The sequence below is a fragment of the Rhodamnia argentea genome, chromosome 8 (genome assembly GCF_020921035.1).
Source record: "Rhodamnia argentea isolate NSW1041297 chromosome 8, ASM2092103v1, whole genome shotgun sequence".
Classification (NCBI taxonomy): domain Eukaryota; kingdom Viridiplantae; phylum Streptophyta; class Magnoliopsida; order Myrtales; family Myrtaceae; genus Rhodamnia; species Rhodamnia argentea.
The window spans coordinates 5,460,663-5,473,638 of NC_063157.1; the positions used below are offsets into that span (position 1 = coordinate 5,460,663).

Sequence of the window (12,976 nt, forward strand, 5' to 3'; positions counted from 1 at the left end):
TTTCATAAATAAGCACTTCATAAATGATTTCTTCGAAATTACCATCTTAAAAAGGATTACGGTTTTATTCCATATCAAGGGGTTCGATTACAAGTTTATGTTTGCATGATTGAGATCTTCATCGGAATTAGCACTAGCCCTGTTCTTCTTTTAACTTTTCTAACTCAATTTCGCCCCCAATTCATGTTCAAATCAGCACCATCACCTAATCCCAGCACAAACAATTGCTGGAGAAAAGAAAATGATTTCAATGATTGTGTCAAGCATATCATTTTAGCTTGATGAAACATATTACTGGAGTTCTTGTAAACTTAAAATACAAGTTTTCCCCTCCATGTTGCAGAGTCAAGTTTCACTGCCCGCACAAATCATCTATCTACTCATTTTACATCAGAAAGTCTTTGACATGGAAATTGATGATTTTATGATGTCTGACAAAGGATTTGCCATAGTTTGCTAACAAGAGAAAAGGACATGTTGGGCCAAGTTAATGGCCACAACCCACAAGAAGATGGGCTTGTGTATGTACTGTTGGTTCGATAAGGATGAGACTTTAGATACTGAATCAAGGATCAATCTGGGCCGAACAGAAGGTCAAACCTGTGGCTAGCAAGACTGTTTCACAGGTGAGAGCTGATTCAAGGAAAATGATGCCAAGCTCTTATTAGCAAATTGAATGTGACGTACTTTCTTGAACTTCATCTTCTAATGGCGACGTAGACATTGTGGTTGACCATGAGTTAGCCTGGTTAGTTAGATCTAATGTCGATTCTTGACCCCGAGAGAATCCGCTCTGCTGCTCTTCTGACTAGTCAGCTCGCGCCATTCCTAGCTTGACAGCCCGAGCCGAAGGTGCTCAGTTTTGTGCGAATCATAAGGTCCAATACGCCCAGACCACTCGAAAAGCCTTGTTTGACCTAGGCTCGCGGGGTTTGATTCCACTTTCGAAGCTCAACCTTGTGAGATGGCATCAATTAGCCAGGACCAGGACCAGGACCAGGACCAGGACCAATTTGCTTAGAACAGAACATTGATGTGGTCTGGTCGTAGAAAGAGAGAGAGAAACAGGTGTGTACTGTGGGGGAGATCATCAACTTGTCCTCGGCGATAAAGAAGTATGAGACTTTCCTAAGTTACTCCACTTGCAGGTGACCAAACAGAGCTGTACAGCTCCCAGGAAGTCATCATCGACCCCAGAAAAGTGAGAACCCCAAAAAAATGGAAACTTGCTTTGCCCAATTTGATGCCGACTTCATTTTAAACTGAATGAGTAATAGCCATGATTTTCAATGCCCTTTTCTCCCCTTCATCTCATGATCTCATCCCCACACGAAAAATTCAGCCTCAGTTTAGTTTCGCTGTGCCTTTTCAAACCACCACTGGGTAAACATGAACTCTGCCCCTGTTCTCTCTCTCTCTCTCTCTCTCTCTACCCTCATAAAGGAAGACAGAAACACAAGCTGGGTCAGATGATGGAAGGTTTCAACTTTTCTTGATTTCAATCAGAATTGACAAAGTCAAAGCAAGGGGACCCATCAGGCCACCACTACTTTTCATGGGTTAGATGACTTCTCTCTGTTCCATTTGGTTTACTTTGACGTTCTTGTGGAATTTGTGCAGAAAGGGTTCATGTTCATGTGGTGGATGAGGCAGGCGTGAGCTGTTCCGGGTGAGTGAATGGGGTGTTTGTTGACAGAAGATAGAGAGCACAAGCGAGCATGCACAGGAAGGGCTTGTGCATGGTCAGTCTTGTGCTCTCCCTGTTCTGTCAATATGGCTTCAATTGGTTCTGGTTCTATAAGTTCATTCCCATGTTCTTTGTACAATTCTCGAATCAAATGTGTTCCCTCTGTTATCCGTGATCTGCTTTACTATTCGATTTTACACGGCTTTCCAAACATATTCATGCAGGTCGAAGCCAGGTCCTCATCTTTGATGTGTGCACAGGTCTTCATCGCGCGAGTTTAGATCTCTGTCCTATCTTTTCTCCTCATCATCGTCCACTGTTACATTTGAGTTCATGAATAATTCCGCCTTTGAAGTGGTGAGTTGAATGAGTTCGTCAAAAAGGTCGCTTCCCTTTCCGAGACGATGATTCAGATAGAGCGTGGTCGTTTCGCATCTCATTGTGTTTGTGCTTTTGTATGGCCTAAAAAAGAGAGAGAATCGTCATTTCGACTCGATCTGTTTGGCATTGGACTGTAACCGAGGTCCATTCGGTTGAATCCGGAGATGATAAGACGGCTGATTCATAGAGGATCCAATTTGACTCTCACTTGCTAAGTTGTTGTAATGTTCATATGAATGACCTCTGCTTCCAAAGGTTTGGTCTCTGCTTGCTGTGACTTCGTGTGGGACAAAATCTACTTCACTAATTGAAAAATCATCCTTCAAAGATTCACCTGTTAGTTTGTGTATACAAAGCAGCTCGTAAATGTTCCTTTTTTCCCCCCCTTTTTTTTTGGTTTTCGGATAGAGCTTTGGCTTTCTAATTAGGAAAAGTCCAGGAAAGAACAGTGTGAAAAAGAGATAGACAAAATAAAAATGAAAACAAAGGGGCATTCCGAGAATTGAACTCGGGACCTCTCGCACCCTAAGCGAGAATCATACCACTAGACCAAATGCCCAACTCTTTTTGGGTGAAAAACTTTATCATTTTTTTATATAAACTTTAGTAAACAAATCCACATATAAACATTAATTGCTTCGAGAAGAGCCGATTTTCGGGTCTTGCAAAATTAACCGAAAGAAAAATTAATTAATTTATTGCTTTATTTTTATTTATTTTTTTGGTGGGGGATCGAACTAGAACACATAAATTACTTTATTTCTTGGGGTATGTTCGGCATCCTAGGAAAAAGTTGAAAGGAAGCACTCAAAACGAAAATTTCAAAACAAAAAAAAAAAAAGTTTAGGAGCGTAACGCGGCTTGATGAGCTTTGCACCACCTCCTTTTGTCAAACCTGCACAGTTGATTGGTTTATTTGTTCTATTTCATCCAATTGATGGTATCATTTTGCTTTTTGAGTCCCGCCTGGTAATCATTTGATTATCAAAAGGCTGAGGACACGAATTGTACTTCAATTCTACGACGTCCACCCATGTAAAAACTTTGCCGTTAGAACCCTAGATATACCGGAATCGTTTCGAGTTCGGCTCCCTCGATTAACATCCGCGTGAACGCTGAACGTGAACACGCATGGCTGCATCAATGATTGGACAGAACCATGAAGGGACGCGGCGACGAGTTCGAGTCTCACGAGGCCGGGAACTTTTCGGGGTGCCCACTCCAAGGAACTTATGTTCCCGATAATAACTTGATCGGTGGCTATCGTGATCGGACATGTGTTAACCAAGTGTTTAATGCTGAGGTTACCCAGAATGGGCTAACGATCAAGTATAAGTGTGAGAAAAAGTCTCACCTTTTGAATTTTTTAGGTAAGAGAGGTCCAAGACCACCTGGCACCGATATCACAGTCCAGTTATCAACATGTTTGGACCTAACAAGTCAACTCTTGACATACCCCGTAACGTGGGATAACATTTCCAAGTATGTGCCCTCTCTCATCGGGTCCGTCTCGAAATGGAATTTATATCGAACTTAGTAAGAAGCCCAACGCAGACCTTCGTCAAGCAATTCAGAAAGAACGCAAGGGTTTTGCTCCGCAGTTAGTGGATGAAAGGGGGAGACGATATGGTGGAAACGGGGATAGGTTAGGTCAATAATACTCACTCGAGTTTGGTCAAGGGACACTGTTCACGGCGTTGAGACACGATGACTAAATTAAACATCAGACATGACACTTTTAACAAATTAAGCCGTTTCTGTTACTTTAGTCAAATGACCGGCGAAACCGGAGCTTCTCTTCTTGCTTACCACCTCCTGATGCAAAAGTCAACACAACCAATGATGTTTTGTCTTCCCCCCCACAACCCCTTGTTCCACTTTTGTTCCCTCCTAGACAGAATAAAAGGCAACAATGTTTGCAGTCCGTCTGTCGAGAGGATCACGGACCATCTATCTTTTCCTCAACAAGTTGCGGAAATATAGCTTTACGATAAGGTAAAACAGAGAGCCTACGACCAAGAATTGGAGTCTCTTATCATGTAACACAAACCTAAATTTTCTCATATAACGTGGGAATGCAGAAAAGGGTAGTTGGAAATTGACTTGGAGAATTTGAATTTTTTTGTTTTTTTTGTTTTTACCAAGGGGGGGCGTGCATGCATGATCAGCGGTTAGTGGTAGTTTTAAAGGGTTGGAAAACATGTTCGTCGTGCACCGCCTGTAATTACGATTCCAATTTGGACCCACCCGCTTCGATTAATCACGCCATTACTTTCGGCTTCAACCCTCTTTAAGACGACCTCGTCTTTCCCACCTCAAGCGCCCCCCATCATCAACCTCGCCTCTTACAACGCTCTCTTCTTGCACCACTCTTAGGGCAAGAGAGGGAGAAGAAACGACATGGGGTTCGATGATAAGACGTTTCCTCTTGTCTTTTTTATCTCCTCCCTTCTTCTTGTTGTCCCACATCTTGTGCTATCGGCTCCGCTTCACGACCCGGATGTTGTGGTAGAAGAAGTTCATAGGTAAGTCGGCATCTCTTTCAACTCAATTATACTTTTGTAACAAAGTTTCATATGATGTGGTTATGTATAATGTGTCCGTCGCCTGATGCAGGAGCATCAATGCGTCGCGGAGGAACCTCGCCTACCTCTCATGCGGCTCGGGCAACCCGATCGACGACTGCTGGCGATGCGACCCAAACTGGGAGAGCAACCGGCAGCGCCTGGCCGACTGCGCTATCGGGTTCGGGAAGAACGCCCTCGGGGGGAAGAACGGCCGGATCTACGTGGTCACGGACTCGGGGGACGACGACCCGGTGAGCCCCAGGCCGGGCACCCTGCGGCACGCGGTCATCCAGGACGAGCCCCTCTGGATCGTGTTCAAGAGGGACATGGCCATCCGGCTCAAGAACGAGCTCGTGGTGAACTCCTTCAAGACCATCGACGGGCGGGGGGCGAGCGTCCACATCGGCGACGGGCCGTGCATCACCATCCACTACGCCACGAACATCATCATCCATGGCATCCACATCCACGACTGCAAGCAGAGCGGCAACGCCATGATAAGGGACTCCCCGGAGCACTACGGGTGGTGGACTGTGTCGGACGGGGACGGCGTGTCGATCTACGACAGCAAGCACATATGGGTCGACCACTGCTCGCTGTCGAACTGCCACGATGGGCTCATCGACGCCAACCACGGGTCGACCGCCATCACGTTATCGAACAACTACATGACGCACCATGACAAGGTGATGCTCTTGGGGTCCAGCGACTCGTACACCCGGGACAAGGACATGCAAGTCACCGTTGCTTTCAACCATTTTGGAGAAGGTTTGGTCCAAAGAATGCCCAGGTAAGTAATTCATTAAATTTATTGTCTCACTATTAGTACCATAAAAGTGTAATAATAACATAAGACTTGGTTAATCTTTTTCTTTATTTCGCACTTTGTATATTAACATGTTTTATTTTTGTTGCTCCTTTATTTATTTTTTTATGTAGATGTCGGCTTGGGTATTTTCATGTGGTGAACAATGACTATACTCATTGGGAGATGTATGCCATCGGAGGGAGTGCATCTCCCACCATCTACAGCCAAGGCAACAGATTTCTCGCACCTGATGACAGATTCAAAAAGGAGGTGAATAATTAGATTTTTAGGGCCTTAATTACCCTTGTCTACACAGACATTTCCTTCTTTTTTTTTTTGTGTGTGTCTATAACCAAAAATATATAGCCTTTTCGACTTAACTCGGGATAATCCCGTTGCATGCGCGTTGTACATAGGTGACGAAGCACGAGGATGCATCGGAGAGCGAGTGGAAGAATTGGAACTGGAGGTCGGAGGGCGACATGTTGCTGAACGGCGCCTTCTTCCGGCAGACGGGGGCAGGCGCGTCGTCGACGTACGCAAGGGCCTCCAGCCTCAGCGGGAGGCCGTCGTCGATGGTGGCTTCCATGACCTTCACTGCCGGCGTGCTCAATTGCAGGAAGGGCTCTCGGTGTTGATTCCCCACTGGCCGCCCTTATTTAATAGGGCACTATCAACTAATTAATCACTATCGAAAATGAAGCGCTTTCCGCGCATGGTTATTTATCAAATTAAGCAGAAAATGTTAGTTTTGTTTCTTTTTCTTTTTTTTTTTTGCCTTTTTTAGTTCGACTTGTTTTAACAACCTCTCTCTCTCTCTGTCTCTCGGATCAATGATTAGCAAGGATGTTTGTCTTGGCTGTAGTATGATGTTTTCTCATTAAAGAGGAGAAGCGTTGATTAAAATTTCTCTGGTCCCTCTAATTTTATTTTCCGCCAAATGGGGAAATTTCGTTTTATCACCTTTTTTTTTTTTTTTGTTACGTCAAAGCAAGAAAAAAAGGACAGAAGGAGAAAAAAGAGACCAAAAGTTGGGATCATCCGAAAGAATAAAGTGGACGACATTGAGTTGGTCGTGGTCCGTCAATCATGGGCGAGATTGCACGTTGAGTGGGGTCGCAACCTCGGTTCGTGTCCTGATGTCCCATCGAGACTTGGTTTTTGAACCACGAAGCAAAGCAAGCGTGCATGCAAGAAGCAGAAACACACTCATTTAACTTCTAGAGCCAAGTAAATTATTTCACGTGCGCTTTGACACTGCACGTAGATGCTCTTGCGTCACTGGTCGATCGATTACGGGCTATTCCGCGGCTAAGGATCTGTTGGCCTACGACACTTGCTTGATCTCCTCTGAAACCCTCAGAAAAAGGAATGAGGAGGAAGCTTGATCGAGAACTTTTTCCTAGGGTCGTTTTACATGATCAAATCAATCCTAAGATTAAAATAACCTCTCTTTTGAGGGATTCGCACCGCACACCCCACACCAAAAGAAAGCAAACCCTAACCTTATCCCTCTACTTTCTCTCTCTATCCCATCTCCCGGCCGGCCGCCGCCGTCGTCGAGCGCCCATCGGATCTAAGAGAGCGACTTTACCTAAATTTAGAGGATGCTTAACTTGAGAGGATTCTGATCCTAATTACTAGTCATTTTATCTGGTATATCTCTCCCACGAAGGATGATTAAGGTTTGAAGTGTGCGAAGTCACTTTGTACGGGGAAAAAGAATTGTCGAAGCCCACGATATGTGCGAAGAAGGGTGTGATAATTGATGAATGTGACGAGAACGCTTATGTGGGAATAGTACTTAGTGATTGTCCAAAATTGGGATCTCTCTCGACAAATGAAACAAAAATCTAGTCAAATATAAGCAGGCATGTTGAATAGTTAATCTTAATTGACCATCTAATTATTATTCTGGTCACATAGAAACTTTTGCCGAACTAATATAACTATGACGAATCACCCTTTTCAAACACCCGATTGATAACCCGATTAGAAAAAAGGAAACAGCTTTGTCGTCGTACTTAAATTTCACTCAGCCGAATGATGAATTCAGAGCAAGGAGCGAATCATGATATCTGAATCTTTCTAAAGTTCTTAGCTACGATTCGATCATGAAAAACGTCAAGCTTATTCATTTACAAATGAAATTAACATTCTCCTTATTACCTCACCTTTAAGATTGCACGCGAATCCACTTTCTATGATCTTATTCATCTTTGGCTAGCGGGCCGATAATCAGTATATAGTACATATAATATATATGTATATATTCCTCGTTAAGGTCGAAAGGGTTTCTTTGATATTGGCCGATGAAAGGAAGATTTGAAAAATGGGACAAAAATCTACGCGCAAATATTTAGATCATGAATTTGTCAATTGGTCCTAATTCAGTAAGAAGAACACAAAGCCTCTCCTTACTCTAGTCCAAATTATTAACTCAACACAATCGTCTCACGCCTTATAAACCCATTTAGAAAAGGAAGGCACCGGCCACAACGGCGACGCCGGCGATGGTGGAGACCTCAAGGGCAGAGGCGCCGTTCTTGGCGGCAGCGGGAGCTTCGGTCGGGGTGTAACCTCCGTCGGCTATGGGTCCCTCGGAGGCCTCGCTCCCGGGGGCGGGAGGCGATGCGAGGTCGACGCTCGGGGACGATGCTGCGGGGCCCTCAGAGGAGGAGTACGGGGACGAGGCGATGGAACCCTCGGGGGCGGCAGAGATAGGGCTGGATCCCGATGCCTGGGGAGCGGCGGCGTCCGATGCCTTGGGGGCGGCCGCGGGTGCCTTGGGGGAGGAGGAGGCCACAGGGGCGTTGGCGGGGGCAGCGGCGGGTCCCTGGGCAGAGACGGAACCGGCGATCGCCACGGCAATCAAGGCCAAGACGACTAGTTGACGGGCCATTCTAACCTTTGAGGGTTATTATTTTTTTGTAGTAATTGTGATCCTCGAGAATGCAGTAATTCTCTATGTAATGTAGAGAAACACTGCAGCACCAAAGAATGAGGAAACGGTGGGGTTGGGAAATCGAATTTATAGGATGTGGGGAGGGAGAGAAATTAGGAGAATGTGAGGAGGGCACGAGAAAAAGGACAAATGTCGGTTTTTTCAGTTGAGACAGGACAGGAAATTTTTCATGCTATTTTTGGTGAAAAAAATGATTGGTTGGGGTTGTCTCAACGTGTCCGGGTCAATTGGTGAATGAGAGGGGAATTTGCTTGGTGAGTGATTTTTGTTGGATTAGAGTTAGATCAATTTCTATTATTTATAGTTCATGTTCAGCTGGTACAAATTTTTTAAAATTAATTAATTTTTTTTTTTTGTTCTTTTTGGTTGACGTGAGTTTAAAAAAAAGCATTAATTATAACACACTTGTATTTTATATTGATAAGTTAAATTCATTACCAATTCTATTGACAATAAATTCAACATCAAACAAAGACTTGTGTCAATCATACGTCCGATTAAGTTGGTCATATGTGATCTTTAATGAGGAAATGCTTCATATAAATTAGATTGAAGTATCAACACTTTAGGCCCTCGAAGCCCACAATAAAATTTCATGTTAGTGTCACGGGCCGGCAAATTCTTGGCCTCGGAATAGCCCGTGCTGCGATCGACAAGTCGAAAACTCCAAGCCAACTTTCCTTCTTTAGATTTTCTTAAGAATAGTACAACGAATCAAATCCACGTATCGGATCGTACCACGCCCGGTTTAGCTCAAGCACCCAGTCTTTCGAGTGAGACACACATAACCCTTAAGTACAACAACCGATTTCGGCCTATCATGGTCTCATCAACAGAGCAACATCATTTCATGACCAGTTTATGGACGTGAGGCCAATCTCGTTTTTAGAGCTCCTAAGAGTATAATCTTTCTATCCTAAAACTCCTTGCACAAACTACCCGACACCACTTCCATGAACCAGTTATATCATCCCCTCCGCATCGCTCACATATCATTCCAAAGCTACAAAGCTCCATTCACAAGGGTACATGAGTACGGTAGAATCTAATCCATGATAATTAGATGTCGGCCCGTCCTTAAGCAATTATAGCATGGATACTTCTTGCGATGTCACGTATGAAGATCCTGTGATCCTTGCGACGTTGTTTTGAGGTTCTCGGTGATGCCAATCATTGATAGAATAAGCGACAAATCTCAGAGCAATGAACTCTTTAACATGAATCAATGATCGGTATAAACTGATCAAAAGGGAGAGAGATGGATCATTTAGACCCACGTGGTGTGATCAAAGATTCAAACAACCTAAGAAGATCTCAAGGTCTCGCACCTTCTGAACCAAAAAAGAACAAAAAGAAGAGAAACACCTACCCCCCAACATGTCCTGCACTTAAACCCAGACAAAGATCCTTCTCTTAGAATTCTGTGTAACCCTAGATTCACCCGCGAATAATATAAACTCCATAGCCTCTCAACTGGGTACAGCACACACGATCCCTTCTCTCTCTAGATCTCTCTCTCACTCTCTCTCTCTCCATGTGTTTTGGTTTTCTTGGTGGGTCCTTCTTTACCTTTATCTTCTGCATCTGCTCCTATATATCTGCAACAATCAGCAAAAAATCTCTGGAGAGAGTTAGAGAGAGGGAAGCAAAGTTATTATGGAGAAGAAGCTGATAATATGAAGTCAAGTGTCCGTGCCCTCATCAAGATCATGGGGCTATTCTTCTTGCTTGCCTCTTGTGGAGCATCTTCCCGCGAGCCCCACATTTTCCACGGTACAAACGCCCTCGCTCATGCTTCAGAATGTCATCTTTAAGATTTCAGTCATGTAAGCTCTTGCTAGGTTCTTCTCTGGGAATAACACCCCTGCACTTCTCTTTATCTTCTCCCTCTATTTTCTTCTGTTCGCAGAGTTGATGGATTTTCGGGACCAACGAGCCGACCGTCATCAACCTCGACATGGGAAGCAGCAGGTGAGCGGGAAGGAACCGCCAATGGTGCCGCGGTGGTGGTCGGAGGATTACAGCCTGCCGCGGAGGCGGCGGCCCGTGCACAATGAAGTAGAGCCGTGAGAAGCTTTTCCCTGATCGTTAATGGAGTCCTGTAGCTTGTGGTGGTTGAACAGTTGATGCAAGGATTACTTCAGTGTAATTACTAGTCACCATGATCCCTTCTTGGTTATAATGCATTAACCGTGTTGTAGCTGCATTTAACTTGAACATGTTGGTACTAATTATAATGAAATTCTTTATTAGACTTAACTCTAGTTTAAGTAAGAATCGGGATAAATCCCGTGTCTCGACTTCTTTTTTTTACCTTTACTTCCTATTTCATTGTGTTTGTGTGACTAACCTCGAAAGAATTAAATCTCCTGAACGAGAATGTGTAAATGTGATTTGTTTTATTGAAAAAGTTAACCTCTTCAACGAGAGAGAGAGAGAAAGAAAGCGTGATGGTATATCTCGGATCACTGAATGAGTTAGCGGATAAAGTGCCCAAAAATCAACCAAGTTATCGGGAATTGTGAGCGCTTAATCCTTCTTAATCGCGAGTTTAATCGCTTGGTCGGCAGCTTTTTGGCTTCCCGCTCCTTCTCGTTTCATTTCAATATAGGCTGCTGCGCATGGCATGAACAGTTTCCTCTGCATGTTCGTAAAGGCGGACTCGTTACGCGGATCGATGTAATGTAATTACCTTTTTTACTATTTTATTAACTTAGGAGAGCCCGAAATGAACCGTCCCAATATCTTCCTTTCCCATGGACCGACGAATTTCTTCTATTTACTAATCACCACGGAGTCTATACAGACCTAGGGTCTCGATATTTATTAACTTACGCCCGAATTTTTTCTCCACGTGGAAAGCTGAACTCAAGTTGCTCCTCTAGGAGGTTGCCACGTGGATAAACAAAGAATGGGAATGTTTTGGATTACCTAGCTAGCCATGGGAAATAATGTACTTTTAAGTTTAGGTTATGGTCTGATCCCTTCTTGGATAAAAACTTTCTCGTCCCTAGCAGCCATCGGTCGTTCTCTCCCACGGCCTTCTTCTCTAGATTCTCTCCCAAGCCCAGTTCGATGAGTTCCCGGTGCCCCATGACAGATTTCGTGAGTAATGACGTGGGACGTCATTAATTTTGCTCGACCGTCGGCTCGTAGCGAGAATCTTTACGGATATACTTTCGACCTAGAGAAATCGACATTATGAATGGACTTACCCCAATTAAATTTTCTACCAACCTTCAAGTTAGATGGACCCAAGAGAGCTGTCTGCAATTTTTGGTTCATCGTCTAGTGGAACTCTTTTTTTGTAAGGTAGCTAAGATCCCACGTTCACGAAAACAAGAGGCCTTGACCTCGCGCACTATTCATGGGCGTACAAAGGAAAATGGATATAACCTACGAGAGGGGAGAATTATTAAAAAATAAAAAATTAAAATATTGTAATGGTACAAATTCAATATTGAACCTTTTGTATTTCTGTTAATTCAATCCATCCGATCAATTTTGATCGGATATCATCGTCATGGTATTTTTTAATAACATTTTAATTTTATTTATTTATTTTCTTTTTATTTATTTTTGCTTCTCTTTTTTTTTTTTTTCCCTTCTCTATCTCCTTCTTCCTCCGGAAGATTAGCAGACTGTTAGAGGTGAGGGTCAGCAACTTGCCAGAGCAAGGGCGAGCTTCGCCCGAGGTCGACGAGTTGTCGACCCTTGCCTATGGCCGGTTGGATGAAGAAGAAGATAGGGAAGAAAAAGAAAAGAAAAGAAAAATAAAAAATATTAAAATGTTATTAAAAATTGTCATGGCAGCATTGGTAGCGTCACGTCAACGATTTCCTTTTAAAATTGGTCGGATGGACTGAATTGGTACAAATGCAAAATATTCAAGACTGAATTGGCCAAAAAAAAAAAGTTTAGGACTAAACCGACATAATTACATAGAACTTTTTTGGTTATTCCTCCCTGTGAGAGTAATGATAGAAGTCTGACCAGCCTTTGCTTGCACCTAAATTGGTGTAGTATATTGTCCAAGTCCATCCATAATATAGAAATTTAGAAATGTCCGGGGAAGACCAAAGTTAGGCATATTAAGCTTTTTCTCAAGAGGACGTTGCTCAAACCTGCCCATTTGCCTTTCGCGCCAAGCAAACTGCCTGCCCGCCGATCACCTCCACTCCAAACACAAGACCTTAGCAGGCGTGTACATTCGTATGGGAAGCTTAAGTTATTAATCGATAAGCCATGCAACTACGTAACACGGCGACCAAAACCCACAACAGTATACGAGGTTTGCAATCATCAGGCACTCACACAGAAGGGGCACATCTTATGAACTATTCACTTCTTAGATCATGAAGATTGGATGCCGGATTTGAACCCAATAACACACCTAACTAGACCCATGTTACTATCAAGCCTATTCCACATCGAGTTGCGACACCAATTAAATAGATCGGCTATTCTGTACCACATTAGTTACGGGCATTTTTTTGGCAATAACATCCTGGCCTACGCATCTTTGTGGTACAGACTTCTTTAAATTCACACATCAATCTTAGATTTAG

The 12,976-nt window shown here is 43.6% G+C and overlaps 2 protein-coding genes and 1 non-coding gene across 3 annotated transcripts; 1 reads left to right on the forward strand and 2 right to left on the reverse strand.

Annotated features, from left to right (window-relative positions):
- Positions 1-2,555: 2,555 nt before the first annotated feature.
- Positions 2,556-2,627, reverse strand: TRNAP-AGG. The gene has a single exon. It is a non-coding gene; the product is annotated as a tRNA-Pro (tRNA).
- Positions 2,628-4,375: 1,748 nt separating this feature from the next.
- Positions 4,376-6,379, forward strand: LOC115741254 (pectate lyase-like). Its single transcript, XM_030675065.2, has 4 exons — positions 4,376-4,593; positions 4,685-5,425; positions 5,575-5,713; positions 5,860-6,379. Exons 1-4 carry the CDS (start codon positions 4,469-4,471, stop codon positions 6,079-6,081), a joined length of 1,227 nt encoding a protein of 408 aa, XP_030530925.1. The 5' UTR covers positions 4,376-4,468; the 3' UTR covers positions 6,082-6,379.
- Positions 6,380-7,792: 1,413 nt separating this feature from the next.
- On the reverse strand, positions 7,793-8,439 carry LOC115741363 (classical arabinogalactan protein 6-like). Its single transcript, XM_030675236.2, has one exon. The coding sequence runs from the start codon at positions 8,343-8,345 to the stop codon at positions 7,917-7,919; it is 429 nt and encodes a 142-aa protein (XP_030531096.1). The 5' UTR covers positions 8,346-8,439; the 3' UTR covers positions 7,793-7,916.
- Positions 8,440-12,976: the final 4,537 nt, after the last annotated feature.

Excerpts from the sequence above, each read along its gene's own strand:
- LOC115741254 (XM_030675065.2), top strand. The coding sequence starts at position 4,469 with ATGGGGTTCGATGATAAGACGTTTCCTCTTGTCTTTTTTATCTCCTCC. Across the intron at positions 4,594-4,684 it reads GTGGTAGAAGAAGTTCATAG|GAGCATCAATGCGTCGCGGA; the intron begins GTAAGTCGGCAT and ends CGCCTGATGCAG. Across the intron at positions 5,426-5,574 it reads TTGGTCCAAAGAATGCCCAG|ATGTCGGCTTGGGTATTTTC; the intron begins GTAAGTAATTCA and ends TTTTTTATGTAG.
- LOC115741363 (XM_030675236.2), bottom strand. The coding sequence starts at position 8,345 with ATGGCCCGTCAACTAGTCGTCTTGGCCTTGATTGCCGTGGCGATCGCC.